Below are 22,178 nucleotides of genomic sequence, written 5' to 3' on the forward strand. Positions count from 1 at the left end.
CTGACTGGATGATCTGGGTTGAGCAGGAGTTTGAGGTAGCTTACCCTTTGGCAACTGCCATAACAGAAAATTATGAGCTAGCTTGAAATTTCATTTTTACTTATTGATGTTTAAAATGAGTGCAGAGTCTTCACAAGAATTTCCTTAAGCATAGGTAACTTAAATATACTTCTTTAATAACACTCTCTCTTGACACCCTTCTACATTTCCATCTCTCTGGCTTGTTTTCCCCTCTCTCTTCCTCGCACTCCCCCCCCCCCACACACACACACACAAAAAAAAAGGTAGCTGATGCTAGACATTAATTACCAGATGGAAATGAAAAATGAACCAGGTGCCATTAATCAGAGTTATAATATTCAGGTATATGTCCATAAAAGAGAAAAGTATCTGTGCTTCTGAAAGAAGTGACTTTTATTCCTTCAGCCAAAACTTCAATAACTCTACGTTTTTATTTTTGTTTTGTTTGATGGGGTGATAGATATATACAGATCTCTCTATGTATAGATATAACAGGCTGTGTGCGTATATATATTTTTAAAGATTCATAGTATTTTCTCCGTATTAAATTAACAGGTTTCACTGCCTGTGATTCATGTTAGTGATAACTTAATTTCTATTAATAAGTCAGTTCTTATTAATAGGCACCAAAAACCAGGGACCAGCCAAATGGCTTGATTCTGATCTTTCATAGTTCGGTTACCATTTATTCACCCTTTTGCAATTTATATCCTCATTTGGAGGTGAGACATAGGTGAAAACATCTCTATAAAGAATTATGCAGAATTCTGAATCTTAAGGACTGAACAGATTTTGATGAATAGTTTTAACTATAACCTTCGATGAGCAACATTTCAGTTGGATTTCTAACCGTACTCTTTTTCTTTTTTTTTTGACAACATTTTACCTGGAATTAGTATTGCCAATCATACAAAAGAGCCATGTGGAGTAGTGTAGGAATCCAGACTCTCTAAAAACGTAAGATTCTTGTAAAGAAATAAGACTTAAGAAACCAGCTCTGCATCCAACTCTGTCATGACTGCTTTTTGTGAATTGCTCAGATTACCTGTTTCTCTTCATGTCAGTCTGTAAAATGGAATGGATCGTAACTTCCTGTTGTTGCACGTGGAATTGCAATGCTTTATTCATCAAAGATTTTGCACAGAAAAAAAAGAAAGAAAAAAAAAGCAGATGACTACCACTGATGGGTTGTTCGTCTTCTGAATACTGGTTTTCTTCTGCTTTCTGTTTGCAGAAGTACAAAGTAGTCCTTTATACGCTGCTAAAGCTGTCAGTCCCATTTAAGGTGGTTCTAAGACTGTGGCCAAATCTTCATTCAGTATAGCTTTTAAAATGATGTGCTGGCAAGAGTGTCTTTAAGAATTACCCCTGTCTAGAGTGCACAATTAGAAATCCAAAATAACTCTGCATCTTATTATTCTAAAATGGAAAGGGAATTCTGTTCTATTAAACACTATCTGTAAAGTAATATAGGAAGTGATTAAAGTATTAGGCAGAACTATTTAGTATGTTGACTCATAGCCCTAATTAGGGGCGGTCAACTATACTAGTGCAAATTGCCAGGTTGTTACTTAGATCTGTTAAATTGGGGAGCAAATAAAATAGAAGGAAAATGTTAAATCTTGGCAGAGAATATCACAATCCAAAAGGGTCAGATGGTTATTGGTTTACTGTGGCTTCTTCAAAAGGAAAGCAGAAGGAAAAAACTTAGAGAGATTTCCAAATACAATAAAATTTCATCCATTAAGTATAACTGGTATACTAATGAAATGGATCTTTTTCCACAATGCAGATTCCTTCAGGATATTATCTCCAAACCATGAATTCCAACTTGAATTTCAGTGGATTTGTCTTGCCAATTGCAGCAATGAATGTGATAAGCATTGTACCGCTATTAATTCTTGTTCCTATTCTGGAATGTGTTAACTCATGTCTCTTTAGTTCCAAGGAAGGTAGACATTCTCCGACAATTTACATTGGTAAGTATAAAATATGTGTGTTCACATACTTTTAATATGTATTCTGTTTTGAAAGAGAAACTTAAGTAGATGATGGGTGATCCTATGTAATTATTCTAAACTATAAATATTAAGATGAACTGGGTTTGGGATGACTCTCAGAGTTGGATATAATTCAAAGGAAAGGCAGGTCTGAAATACTAGATTAGATGCCATGAAAAAACATGCAGTAATTGTTTAGGCATTTATTTAGGACAGAAATGGAGCCTCTTCTGCCCAAGAAAAGATACTGAGGCAAATGCTCACAAAGAAGTAGGAGGAATGCTGAGGAATTAGTGAGAGAAATAGTGCTTACCACTTAGGCTCAAGACTTATGCTGACTTGGTTATTTCCTATGTGTCTGTTTACCCTGTTCCTTTTTCAAAGTTGATCTACTTCAGAAATCTCTTTAGGAAAGGAGAGTCCTCCAGTTAGTGGCTCTCTGATACTGGAGAAATGCTGTTGCTAAAAACACTAAGTTTGGGTCTAAATGCTTAGGGTTATAAATAAAGACTGTGCTTTTCTTCATATTTGTATGCTGTAATTATATCTATATTAGGAGTGTGCTTTATAAGAAGATTACTGTATTATCACTAGTATAGTTTATTCTAGACTCTGCAGTTGCAACCCAAGTGAAATAAAAGTATGCGGTCCAGTTTTGTCTGCAACAGGTGTTTCTAGAACTGACAACAAGCAAAAGAAAACACGTAGACAACTGTGTAAAGTGTAGATGTGTATCACAGGACCACTATTCTCAGTGAGCCAGTTGAACACAAGTAGATTACTTTGAGAAGTGCAAGTTTCTTCTCTAATATTAGATTTTTAAATTGAGTATCTAATATAAAATTAACAAACACCTGGACAATGATCTTATTTACTAAAATTCTGAAATGAAAAATGCCTTAGCTTCATTTTGTATAAGTGAACATATGCTAAGAGGGATCTCCAGAACTGAAGTATTCTCTCTTTCTCATAAAAGTAGTACAAACRAGTATTTTTTGTCATGACTTTGAACACTTTCATCAGTAAGTATATGATTTTAGACTTGCAGATTGGGATTCATCTCACCTATTCATAGCCTAGAAGCAATGATGGGTTTAGCAGATATTGAGCCTCATGAAGTCAGAGGTCCTCCATTGGCATCACTTTCCCCTACCCCCATCACCCTCTCCCACAATCTTCCAGACCTCCTATGTCTTGGGATCTAGAAGGATTCTCTGCAACCCTCTTCAGATACCAACAACATGTAGTAGCACCAGCAAAGCAGCTTCAATTCTATATTCATTTAAAACTACTTCCTTTTGCAGATATTCCCATTAGAAAAGTGAACTACTCTCCATATATATTGTAGCATCCAGCCTGCATTACGAACCTCAGACAAAATATTTACAAACGACCATTTTCTCTGTGTGCTACTGTTAATTCAGTGCCCCATGGCAAGCAGCACAGTAAGTACCAACACACACAGAGGAATTAATCTGCTTAAATTAGCCTAATTAAGAGTGTTATTAAGTTTTATACAAACCAGATGCATCTAATGCAGCAGGTTGCAATTACCCTAGCTTTTAAAATAACATCTGTATTAAAACACAAAAACCACATTCAGATAATAGTTTTCCTTAAAACCATGGAAATTTCAAGTTACTATTAATGTTCTATCCTGTTATGTTGAACAGCAGTAGAATATATGCAGAGGTTTATTCTTAATAGCTTCATTTATGAAAATAGCCTCCTGTTAGGGGTGATGAATTACCTAAGGCACAAAAATACCTGTGAGTACAGACGATGGCTTTAGATATCCAAGTATATGACTGCACCTGCAAATATGGTAGACCTCTAAGTACTAATATTTTTGCCAACAGTTAATTAGGTTCACAATTATTTTCAGGAACAAAAATGAAGGTATAAATAGGCTGTTGGTGTTAAGATAGCCTCTAGCTGTATTATAATACAAGTCTTGAAACAAGAAAAAGTTTAAATCATTTTCTGGTAATTTTCAGTGTGTTTAAAAAGTCAGTTTTCAAAGATGAACCCTACAGACCATGCTGAACTATAATATCTGTGATCACTCTCTAGTAAGGCTATACCTGAAAATCGTAATCTATATTACTACTTCTATGATTGTTGGTTTATTTGTAAACTAGGTATGATGTAACATATATGAARATCTTAAAGTGAACTTAAATTGTATCTAAAATATATTATCTGGACCACTTCACAAAAGAAAAAAGTGAACACTGATAAATTTAAAGATTTTTTTTTTTCTTCCATTTTCATACTTGCTTGTGCTGCTTGATTTAGTCAAGAATACAGAAGATTCAGAAGAGGACTGCATGTTCGTGCTGACTGAATAGCTGTCCCCCCACTTGCAGTGAGGTTACTTAGAAAATGTAGTCAGAAAGGGTTTGGCAGCTCAAGAGCACTGAAGCCCAGGCTGCTTCAGCTTTGCTTTCCCTCCAGCTAAGTCTTTCATCCCTTCCCTTCAACCAGCGTTCGTGCTCATGTGACAGCATGAAGAGCTAGTTACAGGAAGAGATAATTATTACTGAAATTATAAGTGATAAGAGGGATTAATTTAGGACTGTGAGGTAGGTGAGGACACAGATRTTTGCTGAGAAGCAGGCAGGAATGGCTGGCTGACTGTGAAGCTGGACAGGTTAAGAAGAACAAGGAGGAGAAGTTGGGGAGGTGGCAGGGGAAGGTGGGGATGAGATGTAATACTACAAAGTGAGAAGTCTTGTGTAATTTCTGTTATGGGAACTATGGGCTTCAGCTGGAAATGAGAGGAAAGGGAAGAAACCTACAAATCTAAACTATTTGCATGATATCTATTAGTAGTAATTTTGACTATCAAGGAAGAAAAGTGATCAAAAAGCATATATATAAAACTTGCTCTTACATAAAACAAGGTATTTTCAACTACAAAAAGGAATATAAGCATAATTTTCTGAGAAACTAGTAAACTCTCCTCTAACAAGCTGTGCCCAAGCTTCCAGTCATGATCAGAAGGACTCAGATATCACTGGATGCACATAAGTAACTTACTTTATGAGGGAAAAACTTAGTTTATTTAGAATGACAAAGCAAAGGCTCAGAAAGGTTGTAGTGGCTGCTTATGAATACCTTCAACATATTCATAAGGAAATAAAGAAAAGCAAAGGAACTTTTCTAACCCAAGAGTGATACCCATTATTCTATATCAGTATACCCTGACCACTTTAATACATAGGAAACAGAAGGTTTTTAACAGTCAGAGCAATAAAATTCTGGAAAGATCTCAGTGGGAACACAAGAAATTCAATCTGGTTTTAAAGTGGAGCTAGAAATTTTCTTTTAATGAGTATAATGTGTTGACACATCACACATGTATGCACATACATTTTTATTTATTGCCTGCCACTGCACCAGGCTAGAAGGAGTATAATATGTATTCTTGCTGCTAGACAGTAGCCAGACACCAGCACTGCTGTAGCCTTCTGTAGGGGAAGGCTTTCTGATAGAAGGTAGTGTGAAAATAGGTGATATATTTTCCAGCAGAGCTGCTTTCTATGGTGTCTGCACAAGTTTGGTTCTGTTGTCACAGGTAGGTGTGTATGTATGTGCATGGGTATATTTACATATATAAAACAAAGCCCTTTGTTTATGTCAAATCTAATAACTGAGGCATTTGCCAGTCATGAAGTAAGATTAGGCTATGTAAAACAAGGAGAAAGCAGTGCACAGTTCAAGTACTTGAGCCAAAGCTGTCAAAAGAAACCACACCTGTTGCTCTTACACCTGTACATTACACACTATAGCTTAGAAATGCTGAGGAGGAACCACAGCCTAGCCAAAATCAATGGGAGCTCAAAACACTTGAAATAGAAGTGTTTCAAATTTAATAGAGATTTGAATAGTCTGAATTCTTTGCCTTTCTKAGAAGTTACAATCATTTCCTCATATCAAAAAGCATAAAATAATACATTTAAATAGTGTTCCTCATGCAACAATTTGTCACGAAGTCTGTGGTGTTTAAAACACAAGTTTATTGAAAGCTTTTTTTTACGTGATAAGGCTAGGCATAGTTTTTTTTTCCTCTTCTGTGTTTCTGTATAGACTTGTGCAGGCAGGTGGCAAGACTTCATGCATTGTATGTGCCAGAATATATTGAGCAATGATTTATGAATCATGCAGTGATACTTCTTCAGGACATGCAGGAGGCAACTGTAATCATCCAGTGGCTTATGTGCAGCACTTGGAAGTAAACTGTGATCAATGTTCAGTTCAGATAACTTAGAAGTTATCTGTAAACTTCCAAAGTCTACAGCACAGCTTTTATGCCACTTCTCTGTCATCAGGAACTGAGAGTAAAATTAAGATCTGTTTTTTTTTTTTTTTTTTTTGATGAGAATCCTGTTTCACTATTGCCCCCCCAAAAAAAAAAATTATTCATTTAAGCAGAAGATTATCCCTTCCAGTAATGCAGCTCAACTAATTCTAAAATGTTAAACAATCTGGCAAATGCTACTGTCTAGCAAATTAACTTTCAAAAGCAGGTCAGGATTACTCTATAGTAGAGGAGAAAAGGAAAACTATAGGAAGGCTTCATCTACTAAGGTGTGGTCTTAAGTGGTGAACTCCCTTTCTTTTCTATATACCCTAGCCTGCAGCTTTAAAAATACAGCACTTCAGCTGCCTTGGCTTCTTCAGCTGGTGAATGATTTCTGCCTAATTTCTAGGAAACCAGAGCACCTGTTTTGCTATTGTTATTTACAGTGAGCAGTAGTACTGAGTAGTAACAGTATACCAGTCTGGCATGCTGTTTGAGATTGTGGGATGTAAACTTGCTTGTAAAAACTTAAAGTGCTAAAAATTCCCAGTCCAAGAGAAGTCCTTGTTCCTCAGTTCAGTGGGTATGGGCAGGTCATTGCTTCACAGCTGGAGCCAGTACTGTTGCCTACGATTGCAGGGGATCAGCTGCCATGACTCATGACTGGATTAAACTCTGCTTTTGCTCAGTGCAGTCTTAATGACAGAGTTACTGATGTCACCTGGTTCGTAAGAGATGTTAAATTCTTCTTGGAAGGCCAGTGCTTGTTGCTCGGTCACGTGCTTTTTCTTGCATAGAAAACAAACAGGTAAAGTATAAAGCGCATGTGTATATTTCAGTATTTCCTCCTAGCCTTGGTAGTCTTTTTCCTACCTCATCTAGAAGAGCTGTCTTCTTTTTTCTCCCTCCTCATCTCTCCACACCCCCAAAAGAAAGCTCTTGCTTATGAATTTCTTCCTCTGAAAAAGTTTCTTCTCTCATATATTCTTCATCCCTAAATTCTTCCTGTGCTGATCTGGTCTCTGCCAGATCTCTGTATTATTTAGAGTTAAGCTCACAGAGTAGGAAGTACTTTTTATCCATATTTATGTGCACAGGAAGGATGCATTTTGATAGGATGCTTTTCACATGTATTGAGCCTCTGCTTTGTTTTCTTCTGAATACATTGCAATCCGTTAACTGCCACCTTGATGAATGCTGTCTATGCTCTGTCCAGTTGTAGGTCAATTATCTGCTGCACTTTCTGTGATGGTTGCTGGCTTCTCTGAAATACACCGAAAGCATTTTCCTCAGGTGGAACAGACCCTTTCCAAGGAGGTTCTCCTGGTCTCCTCCATGCCTTGTTTCCACTTAGCTCCTCAGTACATTTTACTTGGAGTGGCTGAAGCCTTGGTAACTCCCTCCTGTAAGTAAAATTTAACAGGCTAAAGTGAGAGCATCCTGGCTTGCACAGAATGATATCAGCTTCCTAAAATTAGTTAGACTGTCATTTGATGTTTTATCCCTGGCTCTTTTCCACAGGATTAGTGAGCAGGTCTGTACTGTAGTTGCTTCAAAGGAGCAGGTTTTGTTGGCTCTAAGTGAGCAGTGATGTTGTCCCAGATTAATTAGAACATGGAACAGCCTGGTCAGATGACTTGGTTCAGTAATCCATCATTTAGCAGGGGAGGGGATAACCACACCAGTGGGGTACTGGGCACAGATGCATGGCTGACGCTGATGTTGAACCTGCTTCCCGCAGGAGGCTGGACCTGATGAGCTCCTGAGGTCCCTTCTGATCTGAACAGTTCTACAGTTCTATGACAATTTTCTTGAGACTAAACAAATGCGTATGTGACAGGTCACTGTCCATGCATACTTTCTTAGGTCATAACCAAAGCAAGGTGAGGCAATTTAGCTTAACCCTTTTTATACTGGGTCCAGCTGAATAGAATTACAGCATGTTTATTACTCAGAACAGATGCATGCAGTTAGCACAATTCAGCTGAGATAGTAATTTGAAGAATACTGCAGAGAAATGCAAGATTTTTGTTTGTGCTCCAATCAGGAGTGATGTGAACATGTCTGTAATAGAGCATTATGCCTTAGCTTGTGACATGGAGCTGGAGATAAAAAAAAACTCCTGTTCCTCGGAGCACAGGCAGAGCTTAGTTCATGTCTGCCATCCATAAACTATGTAGAGACACTCTTGATTGTGAGTCTGAACCTTCTGTCCCTTCCATAATTTACCTTTCTACTTCTGTACTGACATTCCTGGGGCTTATTTCCTAATTAGGAGCACATAAAGTGTTTACCTGCATTTTTACCTTCTAGAACTTAATGTTAGTATTAGAAAAATAATCAAATCAACATTCATTTAAATAAACACAGGTAAAGTAGCTGACTAKCTGATCTCTACAAGCACTTACTTCGACAGGTTGAGTGTCTATTGTTCCAGTACAACTCCATCATTGTTCAGGTTTTTATTTAAGAGCAGTAAATAACTTTAGTGTTTCAACTTTCATTCTTACACTCTAAGACTGCTAAGAGCTGTCCGTCATGGTCTGTCACAAAAAGGTAATTTTTGCCTAGTTTTAAATACTTAGCACTTTCATAATGCCTCTTCATTCAATAGCTCTCAAGTATTTAGCTGGCCTAGAAACCTGTCTCAGTTATGTGGTTTCTAGGTTACAGGCTAAGTGTAACAGAAAACTGTGACCATCTCTGTTTAGCTTAACAGAAAAAATAATAAAAAAATAAACAAAACAAGTTAAGAGGTGGCTTGCCTTACAGCCTCCTTATGCTTCTGCATGAGAAGAWTATTTATTACAGAATAGACTCTTTAATTTAGCACACTGAGACACGGTGAAAGTTCACTGACTGGGAGATGACATTAGCCTTTAGGAAAGAAATAAAGCTGAATTTTGTTGTTTGTTTGCTTGAAGGAGGATTATCATTGGAATACCTGAGGAAGAAGAGTATCTTCTCTATTATTTGTTACATTAAAATAAAGACTAAGTGTCTTGTTAAGAGCTGTAATAACAGGCATGATTCCAGAACCCAGGAAAGTGAGGCTAAGCTTAAGTTTGACTTGCATATAGAGAACCAAATTTAGGTTTCAAAAAGAGCAGGTTCCTGCTGTAGTCGATAGAGATCTGGGCCTCCATTTGCCCATGCATCAGTGTCTGTCACCTTCTGTGATGGAGTATCTAAGATAYGCAGGGCACTCCAAACTGCAGGGTGCCTGCTTGGCCTCCAGCTGCAGTGTGTGGTTCTCCTGTAGGTCCTGCACCCTTATCAGCCAGCCCCATGCAGGTGCRCTACAGCATTTCAAGTAACACTGGGCATCTGTATTTAGGCTCCTGAATTGAGTTCTAGTTTTCTACTTCAGTTTGAACTGAACTGTTGATTAGGAACAATTCAGTGGATCTTCATCATCTGTGAAGATATTTAGATGTTTAAACCTAAATATATAAACTATTGTTTCATTTTTGCTGATATTCTACTGTCTGTTTTGCAGAAAGTCAAATTAAAATATCATAATAACTTACATGACCAAAAAGTATATGATCTGAGTTGAAGACAGAGATCTTCACACTTGAGGGAAGAGAGGAGGTATCTCATTTCTGGAGTGTTTGGTCAGAAGAGCTAGACTGGGCATATTGAATTCTTTATCTACATTTGAGTCCTGATACTTGTATTTATACACTATGTTTCATCATCTTTTTACTAGAATTCTTACAGAATCATCTGTTTCAAGCRGTAAGAGCACCTCGTAAAAAAATAATTAATAGAAATACCAGCATTTAATATCCCCTAGGCACCSAATGAGGTCTTGTTTGGAAAATGCATATAATAATAGTCAAGTAACTGCTCTCTTCACAATGTTACAATGTAACTGAAGTTCAATATAAGAACACACAGGCGTTTGACAGCTTGAATATGTAAAACAGATATATGCCCATCCAATACGCGAATCTTTGGGTAATAGGAATGCTCCCCTACCAGCCACAGCAGATTTGTTACGATGCTCATGGACAAGTGATCTGATTGTAATGTGACTGCTTTGCCCTACAAAGGTTTAGCAGGTTTGCAGTGTTTGTTAAAGCATTGCAAGAATATTCTCTGCCCATCAAAATGTCTCAAAGCTCTTAGAAATGAGAAGCCTTGTAACATACAGCTCTGTTAGTTAAAGGATATATTGGGGATCACTTCACCCACCATTGAAATGCAATAGTCTCCAGGGTGAAATGCAGCAGCTGCTTAATAGTTCACAGCAGCACTTTGGGAAAGTGAGGAGCAGAGTATGCAGTTGAAATAGCAGGGGAGATATAGGTAAGTAGGATACAATTACTCGGGCTGAATTTGGCCARCGTGCATGCTTTGTACCCCTGTTTTTAGAAAAAGAAAACTTTACAAGCTCTTAGTGACTGAAGGGGGTTAGGACGCTGCTGTACARTGTTTCAGACTTTTCAATACTTCAAACTGTGCTGTTCTGTCTRTGATGTGATCACCTCCTTTCTATTGGCACCAGGCTTTGGGCTCCTACTGTGGATGAGGAAAAAGYGCTGGCTGTGGTTGATTTGCTTGCTTGCTTGCTTGTTCTTATTTCTTAATAGGGTTCCAAAGCCCTCATTTGGACCTCAAATTAAAAAGAGTGGGAGATGGTTATTGCAAGCTTTCACTTGTATTCCGTGATGCTTCATGCAACTCAGTATCTCAGGGGGATTCTCTACTGACAAGTTTCGAAACGTGCAGGTCGTTCAAACTCAGCTAATATAGCAGATTGGGAGACACTGGAGCTTGGAGAACTATTGTGGATGAGAGCTCAAGATGCAAGATTAGGAAAATGAGGTTTTGGTAACTCAGGAAAGTAACCCCCCAGAAAACCAGCTATTATAAATACTTACTGCTGCTGTAGTATAGGTTAGCTAAAYTATAATTGGTAGGATTATAGATATCAGTGCTATAAGCACAGTTTTGTTTTCCTTTGTTCCTGTGTTCTTACTACTTCTGGTTTAGTCTTCTGGCAAGAAAGTGGAGGACAATGAATCTTCAATACTAGCTGGTGATTTTGAGGGTTACCCTTTGGGAGAGGAGGAGCATTGTCTGTCCTGAAAYAAATTCAGGCAGTGCTCTGAGCTTCAGAAGTATTTATGAGTGGCCTTGCTGCACTGACTTTGGCATGTGAGGTCCCACTGTCCTGCYATTGTTAAACATCACATCTGCTTTCTTCACACGTCATGGCTACTCTGTTTTTCCTGTCCTGTTATGCTTCAGGTTTTAAAAGGTGAAAGCAACAGTCTGGATAGAAGAACGTTACATATGTGTGGAATAATACTATTTCGTGCTAGTTTATGTAGGGTTTTTATTGTTTTGTTTTGTTTTTTTTTTTCCTGGAGAATCATATAAATAGTTTAGAGGATTCATCATTAATAGGGTGCATACTAACAAGTGATTACTTTTCTGCAGCAAGTAGGTTATATGTTTAAAATATGGAAAATGCCTGTTAAAGAGACATCGGGGTTTTCTCTTCAATATAATCTGTCCTCTGCCATTCTTTTTATAAGAAAAAGAAAAGTGACTATAACTGTTTCTGTTCTGAAGGTTCCTTACTATCGTTCCGGCTTGTGCCAGAAAGAATTCGAGGGATTTCCATGCATTTTTTAACTCTCTTCAATGGAGCTGGCTGCTTTGTGGGAGCTTTCATTGTTCAGACAGTCCACGCGGGCACTCGAGGTAAGAATGTGCTCACGAGCTCTGTTCTGAGCAGTTTTTTAATCCTATCAGTTATTGATTTAGRGAAGAATGCAGTAGAATAAGAAAGGATGCCAAAGTTTTATTGATTAGCTTTCACAATTAAGATAGAATTAAGATAGGAAATAGACTTGCAGCTGCACTCATCCAATTTAAATGAGTCCTCTTACTTTTGATAGGTGGAGTAATTAGAGGAAGGCATCTTGTAGGAAGCCTTCACCTCCAATCTCTGTTCTCTTCTGAAAGACAAGAAGTACCTTTTGCACACTAAAACGTCTAATAAACACATACACAAACATGTGCCTTACCCACATTTGCATGGACTTCTCTGGCTGTGAGAGCAAGATCAGTGTTTTAAAGAATGTGAAATAGAAGGAAAAGTATGTTCTTCATCACCTTAAGGGAAAGGAATTTGGATTAAGAGTTTCAAAGCTGTCAAAAAACTGTCCCAGACTCCCTTCTTTACTCTCCTCTTTATCCTTACCCCTTTGCCCAGCTGCTGGAAGCACTGGAAATCCTATGTTCAGGTTCTATGAAAATGTAGTTGTATTTTTACTCTTTCCAGAAAAATACTGTAGTTCCCAGGGACTTGCTATATTTCAAAAAAGGTTTTTCAGATTCAGTCTGTTGAGGAGTGTTTATCATAAGCTCAAACCTGGAGATTTCTTTAGGCTGGTAATGCCGAAGAGAGTTCAATCTGTTTTTCTTCTGTTTAATTCTTATTTTTTCTTTTTTCCCCCTCTGCCGACAAATGTTTGTTCAATACATAAGATATGTTTTGTAAGTAAGTTTTATATAAAGCACTGGAGTCTTTTAAGTAAAGGTAAGTAAAGGCCAGGAATCCATATGTTTAGGTATGTAAAATATAGTGGAAGCAATATTTCTGAAGATACTTGACGTTCATAAGCCTCATTGTTCCTGCCTTAGAGAACTGTTTATTTATAGAGCACAACTGCTGGCTGTAACGTAAGACAGCTGCAGTTAGAATTACTGCAGGATTTTGGAGCTGCTCATGGTTAGGTTTCATTTCTTCTGTTTTTCTTTATTTAGCAAAAAATGGCATTACAAGTCAAAAAACTATTCATTTGTTCAGATCTTGGGAACATGGATTAAAATTTCTTGTCATACTTTCACTTTCCTTATTTTACTCCTGCACTACTTTTAACATAAAATAATCTAGCATAGTGTCAGCATCAAAAGATATTGATTATGCCATGCCACTATGTGTGTATGTATGTACATATATATATATATATATATATATATATCACTCATTTCCTTATAGCACTGTTTTATACAAAGTACAATAGGAAACTGATTTTTGCTTTAGTTTACAATTCAGTAACTTATTAGCTTTTGTCTAATTTTATATCAAAATTTCTTATCAGAAATACTGTTTTACTGGACTTCAAATCTCATCCTGACTGGGACCAAAAAACCTCACAGAACTCTTCCAGTTCCACACAGACTGGAGTGGCCATATTCTCTCCCATTTTGCTTACGATTCTTTAGTTAAAAAGTTTTCTGGCTAAAGGATGCGTTACTTCTAAGAAGCTGTATGGCAGAGTTACCTATGTACCTTGGAAAAAAAGATTTAATGTATGTCTTTGCTTACATCATCAGAACTGTCATCCCTGTACAGGGAGCTGACCACACTGTAACAGTGACTTTTGCTCAGGATGGCAATTTCAGAAGTGTTTCTTCAGTCTGATTGTTGATTGGCCTAAGTCCTTATGTAGAGAAATTCCTATGGAAAGCTTGAAAAGCTATAGTGAAATTATGGCAAAAAATATTTAATATTTTCTCTAATTAGAACTCTTAGAGATTACTTTCTCTATTTACTTTCTGTATTTGCATGTAAACAGCATATTATCGGGTCCTTGCAGATTTTACAAATATATAGCATCTCACTGACTTTCTCAATTTCCCAGTTTTTGTTGCTATAACTGAATGAAATATTACAAGTTACCACAATTCACAAAATGCATAGCTTGTAAATAAAGGAAATATTCCAGTATATTAATTTGCATTATAAAACTCAGACTAAAGATTAGAATACTCTAGCCACCCTTGCCAGACTTTCCTGATTCATAAACCATAGTAGGCTTGGGATCAGACTTCTGAAGTTGGGTGTAGGTTATTTAGAACAAAAAATGGTTTGGAGTTTGTTAGGTAATGACACAGATTAAACTCTCATCCTACATGTTTGGGGTTTTTTCAGCTGTATTTCAGGAGCTTGCAAAACCCTCAGTATCTGGACGATTTACGGAACTGGAGGGGAAGCAAACCAGCCTGCACTGTGCCAGGGGCAGGGGGGTGGTGGGGTCCCCCCCCCCCCAGAAGCTAAACTCTCTTTAGAGATCAAAGTTCCTTCTATTTTGCTGAAACAAGAAGGCAGTGTTTAAGTAATGCTTTTGTAAAATACAACAACGTTCAGTGTGTGCTTCTCTTGTGCTTTTGGCTTATTCCATGATTCTTGTTTCTCTAGAGCTTGAGCCAAGACTATTTCTGGTTCTCCCATCTCTAAGCAGTGATTACAAGAATCAATTCAGGATAGAGTAAAGAAGACCCTCCAATGTGTATTGTGAAGTGCTGAAGGATGGAGGGTGTTGACAAAATTATTTAAACCCCTTTATATCCTATATCGTGTCACTAGCTTAAATTTTGTTTGGGTTTTTATATTGGCAAAGTTGATCAGATATCAGTCAGTCTAAGCAGCATTAATCACTTTTAACGCATCTATGGAGGATGGTGTGAATATGATAAAATAAGACCTTTTTTTTTGAAATCTGACGAGTGCAAACAGATGATGGGTGACAGTGATATTTTCGGTACAAGCTGGGAAACTGCTTTCTTTTAGTTCTTTTACCTCTCCTAACATTTTCACTGAAGAAGATGCAAGGGAAAACCTGTCCTCCTATGTCAATCATTTCAGAACATATTTCTCTAAAAATATTAATGTAAATATGTAAGGAGAAAAAGGAAAAAAAGTCAGAGGAAGGAAACTGCCCCAGACTGAATTTTTTGTTTTCAGAGAACTAATTTTTTTTTTTTTTTTGTGTGTGTGCATGTGTGTGGGTCATTGGTGGGTATTTTTTCTTCCTCCAGTTTGGAACCTTCTGATTTTTAAATACCAGAGATGATAAATCTAAAGGATATTTCTTGCAGTCCAGATGGTAGTGTCCACCAGTGCCTACTTAGCTAATAAGGATTAGAGGCAAACTGAGATTTTCAATTTGGAGAYGATTAAACACTCGTATATCCCCTAACTTGATGAAATGACTGAAGGAGATGCAATCCTTTTCCAAGGTCTGAATTACAATTTTTTTTTTCTAATCASAGTCTACAGTTTCAGGTTAGCTCTAAGGTTAGCTCTATTCATACAGAATAAGCTTACCTGTAGGGTGTTCTTCCTGTGCTCCTTCTGTATTTTTCCCAAAAGTAAAATACTATAGTGTTATCTAGGTAACAGTAAACAAACTGAATACCTACCTGTGCAGCTTTGGGCTTCATTGTGAATCCCTCGGGAACTCTAAGGAAGCCATCGTAGTAACAGTGAAACTTCTGTGAAACTAGTATGCATGTAAACACTGACTTACRGTCCTTTCCACATCTTCTTTTATGGCTCGTGTCACCATTTTTTTTTATTTTTATTTTTTGTCATTGTCAGTCATCCCCCAGGAGCAGCACAGGAAAGTTTTTGTCCATGTCTCAGTCACTGCTTCACCTATCCTTCTCCCTGTGTTTGTATGATCAGGTGTTTTTCTTTGGGTGTTTTATACTATTGCTCCTTCTCATACCACCAGAGCAGCTTTGATGCAAAATTGATAGGACTGCAGAATGTCAGTGGAAGCTCACCAGGAGCTTTATTTCAGCAGTGTGTGGCAGCAAGCTGGAGGAAGACCTCAGACTGTTCTTAGTCTTTGTCTCCTAATCTGTTCACCTGTAACCAAAAAGGCTTTTTAAAGGCTCTTTAAAATATACACAGTTAAAGGAAACTTCTGATTCCCTGTGGTGATTCATTCAGCATTTCCATTGTTGGAATAAAAATGGAAATCAGGAGCTTGTTTTAGAAAGTTAATTCCCAGTGAGCAATTATCTGTGTGACAAACCAACCTTGTAATTGGCACTTCCGCTGGCAATCTCCAYAGAAAAGTAAAGGATTGACAGAACCCAAAGGCAGTGTCTTTTGGGGAAAACTGAATTGTTAGCATATTGCATGCTGATTAAAGGATGAGAAAGTTCTGAACTTTTCAAAACAGTACTGCCAAGGGCATCTTATTCCTTCAAAACCAAACTGGCCCGATAAGTTCCTCACGTTCATGGCTAAGAGGAAAAAACTGAAAATATGAACCAAACCAGATCAGTTTAAGATGCTGGAGTCTGCAGACAGCTTGTCTTTTAGTGGGATAAAGTGTTAAAGTGTCTAAAGGGAGTTTCACTGCCTGAAAACTGTGGTTGAGGCTTCAGCACCAGTGGCTATTATCCTATAAACTTCCCGCCAGAGGAGGATTTGCTGTGCCACAAATGCAAATAGAAGAAAACATAGTTCATGTCTTCTCTGCTTCCATAGAAAATTCCAAATTCCATTAAAAATATAGTGAGAACTAAATATTTTTGCTTGAAATTAGGAAATGATAAATTTAATCTTTGCTGAAAGCCCTGCTTCTGCCTTTTGCTTTGACTAGGGCAATAATCTAGATGTAAGGCTGGAACCTTATCACGCCCACTCTAATTCTGGCTCAGGTAAATCTTTGCTGCTGCCTATGCTGTTGCTGATTTGCAATACTGGGGTTTTCAAAGACTCTGTGATTGTCTTGGATTTAATGTTTAAACACTGATATTTTTTTTTTCCAAAAAAAAGAGAGGAAACAGAACAAGATCTTTGACCGAGGTCATGGAGGAGGCTGGTGGTAAAAGTAGGGAGCAGATCTGGGATCTCCCGATTCCCAGGCTAGCGTTCCACCTCGATAAAATCAACAGTTCCCRCTTTCAACACTTGAATACAGTGTATGTCTTAGCATTAAGCCATTTTCAAAGATCTGTTTTATTCTGTTCTCTTAGAAGCTGCTATTTTTTTTCCAGCTCTGTACTATTTTAAGTACATATTTTCTGTTCAGACTCCATTGTAGATAGAGTTCCATTATGAAACTCCTGCTGCTCATATAGTTAGACTAGCCGATGTAAATAATCTAACAGGCAGTGTGAACTCCGCTTTGACAAGCTGTAGCGCAGAGCCCCATGCTTGCTTTCCCTTTCAGCCGACACACTCTTCTCTCTCCTTGAGTTCTATGGGCCACTGGGGGACGTAAAATGAAAAACTACCTGATTGTGAATTATGACAGTAAAAGTTTATAAGCTACTAAAATGAAATTATAGTACCTAGGAGCTCAGTCAACTGACAGTGTTAAATGATACATTTTAAAACTCATTCTGAGATAATGCTATAAAAGGAACGGCACATGCAGAGGTGAGGTGGTGCTGTTCGGTGGCAGGCAGGAAGGTAACGTGGCACAGGACAAACTGCGGAGGAGTCGAGGAAAACTATTGCACTTGATGGCAGTTGTTCCCTGTTAATCCCAGAAGAGCTAAAGGTAACTGCTTTGAAAAGAAATGTATCCACAGCTCTTACATGTGGAGGAGAAAGAAAAATGTAAATATCGTGGGGGTAATTCTTTGACTGGTGGCCCTCCTCCAATAGTTGCRGAACTATTTCTTCCCTCTAAATCTAATTAGAAAAAAGTTGACAAGTTAAGAATAGCAATGGATGGCACTTGTGGTCAATTAATGATCAGATAAGACTATCAGGTTTATACCGTACAGCTATGCCAAAGATGGCTATTTCTCCTCCACTTCCTTTTAGCCCATCCAAGTGGTGAATAGGTACTCTCTTCTGATGGGGAGGATTTGATGCTGAAGTTCAGGGAACAAAGAAAAGTGCTTTTGAGCTCATCTATGTTAGTATTTTAGTTTAGACCAGAAATGTGCTTTTGAATTGAATCTCCCAAATATCTCTACATAGTTATATATCGGTTTGCATCACAGTGTGATCCTGGTGCATAGAAACTGCATTCTTTTTGGATGAAACTAAACAAAAAAAAAGTCTGTGCCTGATGTGTTCCAACTGCTAATGGGAACTAATCTGATTTAAACCGCCTTGAGTAGTATATACGTAGGCATTGGATTCTCAGCACCAGCTTTCTCGCTCTACATACTTGCACTTCACTGCAGTCTTTCTGTCTTCTTCAAGGCAATAAACAACCTGTATTTCCAAACAGTGTAAGAGCTTGTTATCTCCCTGTAGAGTTTACAATGATGTCTTGTATCCACTGTAATTTCTTTTTCCYCTTGGTTTTATATGTTTGTTGTGTAAGATTATGGTACTTCAAGTACTAAGTCTTCAGATGCAAAGAGACTTGGGCGTGCTTTCCTATTAAGCATCTTGATTTCCATAGTTATTTACCACCCGAGCTCATTATTTGCAGGTGGTTTGCAGCGAACAGCATTGAAAGCGGTATAGTAGCAAAGTGAAGCACATAGGAATATAGTCATGAAAGATACTGGGTGTTTATGGATGGCAATGTCCTCTACTGAGTGGAGTTTAAGCTGCCAAAATAGCTGTCAGAAGCTATCAGAAAACACATATGCTGTGAGAATGAAGTCTGTATGAATAGCTAGGGCAGAATAGGGTGGGGGAAGTTCAAAGCACTTGCTGTGGTTGTGTCTTACACAAACTTATTTTCATGTCTTTCATGTGATCTCATCCTACAAGGTAAACTAATCACTTCAAATGTCTGCTTTACCAGGTAACTGGTTTCCACACTTGTTGCATGAAGGTAAATTGGAGAGATTCTTCTTCTTCCTGGCTTCCTTAATGATGGTGAACACGCTGGGGTTCTGGACCATTGCACACAGGTATCTGTGAGAAAATGAAAGTTTGATGTTTCATTTGCAGTTATAGAAAGAAGTGCTTGTCAAACCTGTAAGTTAGAGTGTAATGAAGAATTGGTAGTGATAGATCATACATTATCATTCAGGTTTTAGACTTCAGTATTTTTCTTCTGTCTTCAAGAGAGAAATTGCACAGTAAAAATGATGTGGTAAGATTAAAAAAAAAAACTGATGTGTAATTAGCCTTAAATATTTAAGGRGTTTTATTAATACAAAAATGTCTTGAAGAAAGAAGAGGATTTTACAGAAGTCCATAAATATGTTGGCATGGAATAAAGACCATCGCACCAAGATATTTTAGCGATGGAATTGAACTCCACTGCAGGCTTTGTACAAATGCATGGTAAACTCTGTGTCCCCAAAAGCATACCTCTTAATCATAGGATGGCAGGTGAGGGGGTTACAAGAAGACAGTCAAGCATTGCTGGTCAATGCTGTATGCTGTGATCTTAACAGGATAATGCTCAAATATTTCCTGATGCAGTACTGGGCAATAAGATCTGGTGGAGATGATGGGATTGTTCAATCAGCTCCCACGTGGGAAGCAATTTTGGGCCACCTATAGAGCTTAGACTGAATAATGCATGAATTCACACTTGCARTCACCTTTGCATCCAGGATGGTTTGAGAGCTGGCTTGCCTCCTGTATTCTAGAATATTTAATCACAGCTAATTCTTACCAGTTGTGAACGTAATACTCAACAGCAGAATGGAGAGGAACCCATATCATTGCAAGTGGGAAGGCATGTGTGCAAGAGGCATTCTGTCTCTTTAGCATTGTACTGTAGTTCTGGGAAGGTATTTCAGAAACTTTGGAGTTGTGAATTGACAATGACAATAATGGAAGATTTCCAAGGCAATATTGGATTAGAATTTTGAGAAAAATATATATATATTTTTTATGTTACATGCTGCTTTAACTTTGCAACACTGAGGATTGTCATAGCATCTTATCAATCATTTGAGGGTAGCACAAAACACAAATGTCCATTTATTCTAGTGGTTAATTCTTGATTCTAGTGTGTGTGTGTTTGGGGGGGGGGTTATGGTTGTTTTTCTCTCTTTCTTGTTTTAATTGTGACTCRAACCATGGTTAGAACTGTTTATCCTCCATGTACTTTGTGTTTTCTTTTTATACAATGGCATTTCATTCTTCTGTAAAGTGTCACTTACTACTGAAAGCTGAAGTTTGGACTTGTCAAAAAGTGATCATGGAATTAGGTTGAATTCAACAAATAATTTTGCCACAAAATAAGATTCTTGAAAGTCACCAAATTCTCTCTTAAGTCTTCCTAAACAAATTAAAAACAAATCAAAATGTCATTTCACTTCAAAATCAATGTACTTTTTTTCAAGAAGGTAATCAAAACTAATGTGAAATATATTGTTTGAGATCAAATGTAATTGTTTCACTCTGTGCCAAATAAAATTCTCTGGCTTGTCATTTTACATGGGGGGGAAAGGATGAGGGGTTATCAGGTAAACGCTAACTTGGGGGGGGAATCAGCTTTTGGAACTCTGAATTAGAAAAAAAAATTTTTTTTGAATTAAATTAGAAATTTACCAGAACTTCTCTGAGAAAACCATGGTTGCAAAGCACTGAGTATTTTTGAGCATTATCTCAGATATTAATTCCTATTTCTTTTTAAAATGTGCTAGAACTGTGCAGTACTACATTATTAATGGCACTTCTCATCCTTAAATCCTGAAAGATTCTAGGAAGGTCCATATCACTACCCTATTTTTTTTGTCTGCTAGAAAACCAAAACCCAGAAGACACTACAACTTGCAAAATACTACCTAATAAAGCAATGGATGAAATCAGTCCCAGAAAGGATGATTGTTTTACCATTTTTCTTCCCTATCCCCTCTCCCAGATACAACAGTCTGAATCAAGAGTACACCAAAGAGTTCAGAGGAAGTCTTCCTGAAGAAAAGCTTTTGCAGCACGAAAAGGCCATCAAGTTTTACGACAGTGTCCTGGACTGTTCTCCCATTCTGTCTCCTATGGAGACAACTTGATTAAAATTTCACCCGTGTTAGGAAATGAAATTAAAATTTAGTCTACCAGCTTTCTAATGATAAATTATCTGGCATACTTCAGTGGAACTGCCAACGCATTTATGAATTGCTTTAGAAATAGTAATGTTATTTATAAGTTTACAAAGTAATATAAGCATCATAGGATTTATTCTTGTAGAATGCTGCACTATCATAGCACACATCGGGGACAATGAGAACTCACTGCTTAGCATGGTTGATGGAAAGAGGTTTTTAATCTGTATGAGGAGATAGGTATCCACATGTATTTGTACTTAATGGTTCAAAATGAATAAATTCTGGTATACATTTGTTTAGCAAATTATTTTGTGACAGCGTGATTTAAAAATTATTTTCAGGCAATATTCGCTGTTGATACTTGCAAATGTGGGATACTTGTGTGGTCTTCCTGGCTYTGTTACTTATCTGCTATCCAAAGTTCAGCAGGTCACTTCTTTGCTTTCCCTTCAGTGAAGAGGCACAGCCAGATTAACAGTCTTTGCAAATTGCTTTGAGATCCACCAAAAATATACTAGAAATTATGTGATGGGAACGAGCCCACAACATCTGGCTTGAAATGTTTATGCTGAGGCTCTAGTCTTTTGGCAGAAGCATCGTGGGATTTGTCATTGCTAAAGGATGACATACAGAGAAGTACAAGTAGGAGACTGGAGACTAGAATATTTTTTTTAACATAAAAATTACTAATGGTAGCCCAGTTGAAGGGGATGAAGGGAAAAGAGTGCGAACGTTTAGATGCAGTTTGAAGTAAGGGGGGAAAAAATGGTTAGCAAAAGGTACTCTGTCTTAAAAAGTATAAATAGTGTTAAACTGCCAAAATCAGCTGCCTTGGGCTTTGCGAGTAGTGCTAATCTAGTGACTAACAATTTTTTAAAAATCACACTCTTAAAAAGAGAATAAGGAAAGAAGTGGGATCCTTATGCAATAAGGCTACGTATTGAACCCAAAGACTAAAGGGGCACTTTATGTTAAAGATGATTGTATTGAAAATGGAAGTCACATCAGAATGCTTACTGATATGAGGAATGCTTTCCAAAGGGGAAACTACGTATAAGGAATATAATACACTAAAGTGACACAGAGGTGTAACCTGTGTGCTGAAA

At 37.5% G+C, this 22,178-nt stretch overlaps 1 protein-coding gene across 1 annotated transcript in view; it reads left to right on the forward strand.

Moving 5' to 3' along the window:
• The window catches only part of SLC15A5 (solute carrier family 15 member 5), a 34,885-nt gene extending 13,808 nt beyond the window's left edge, over nt 1-21,077 (forward strand). The window contains exons 5-9 of the mRNA XM_085324075.1: nt 1,814-2,000; nt 7,544-7,732; nt 11,914-12,045; nt 18,870-18,978; nt 20,892-21,077. Of these exons, the coding sequence (XP_085180201.1) occupies nt 1,814-2,000; nt 7,544-7,732; nt 11,914-12,045; nt 18,870-18,978; nt 20,892-21,036 (762 nt within the window). The 3' untranslated portion in view covers nt 21,037-21,077. The remainder of the gene's footprint in view (nt 1-1,813; nt 2,001-7,543; nt 7,733-11,913; nt 12,046-18,869; nt 18,979-20,891) is intronic.
• The last annotated feature ends 1,101 nt before the right edge of the window (nt 21,078-22,178 follow it).

This window comes from Rhea americana, unplaced genomic scaffold (assembly GCF_003343005.1).
Source record: "Rhea americana isolate MKP2758 unplaced genomic scaffold, rheAme1 scaffold_9, whole genome shotgun sequence".
In the NCBI taxonomy this organism is placed as follows: domain Eukaryota; kingdom Metazoa; phylum Chordata; class Aves; order Rheiformes; family Rheidae; genus Rhea; species Rhea americana.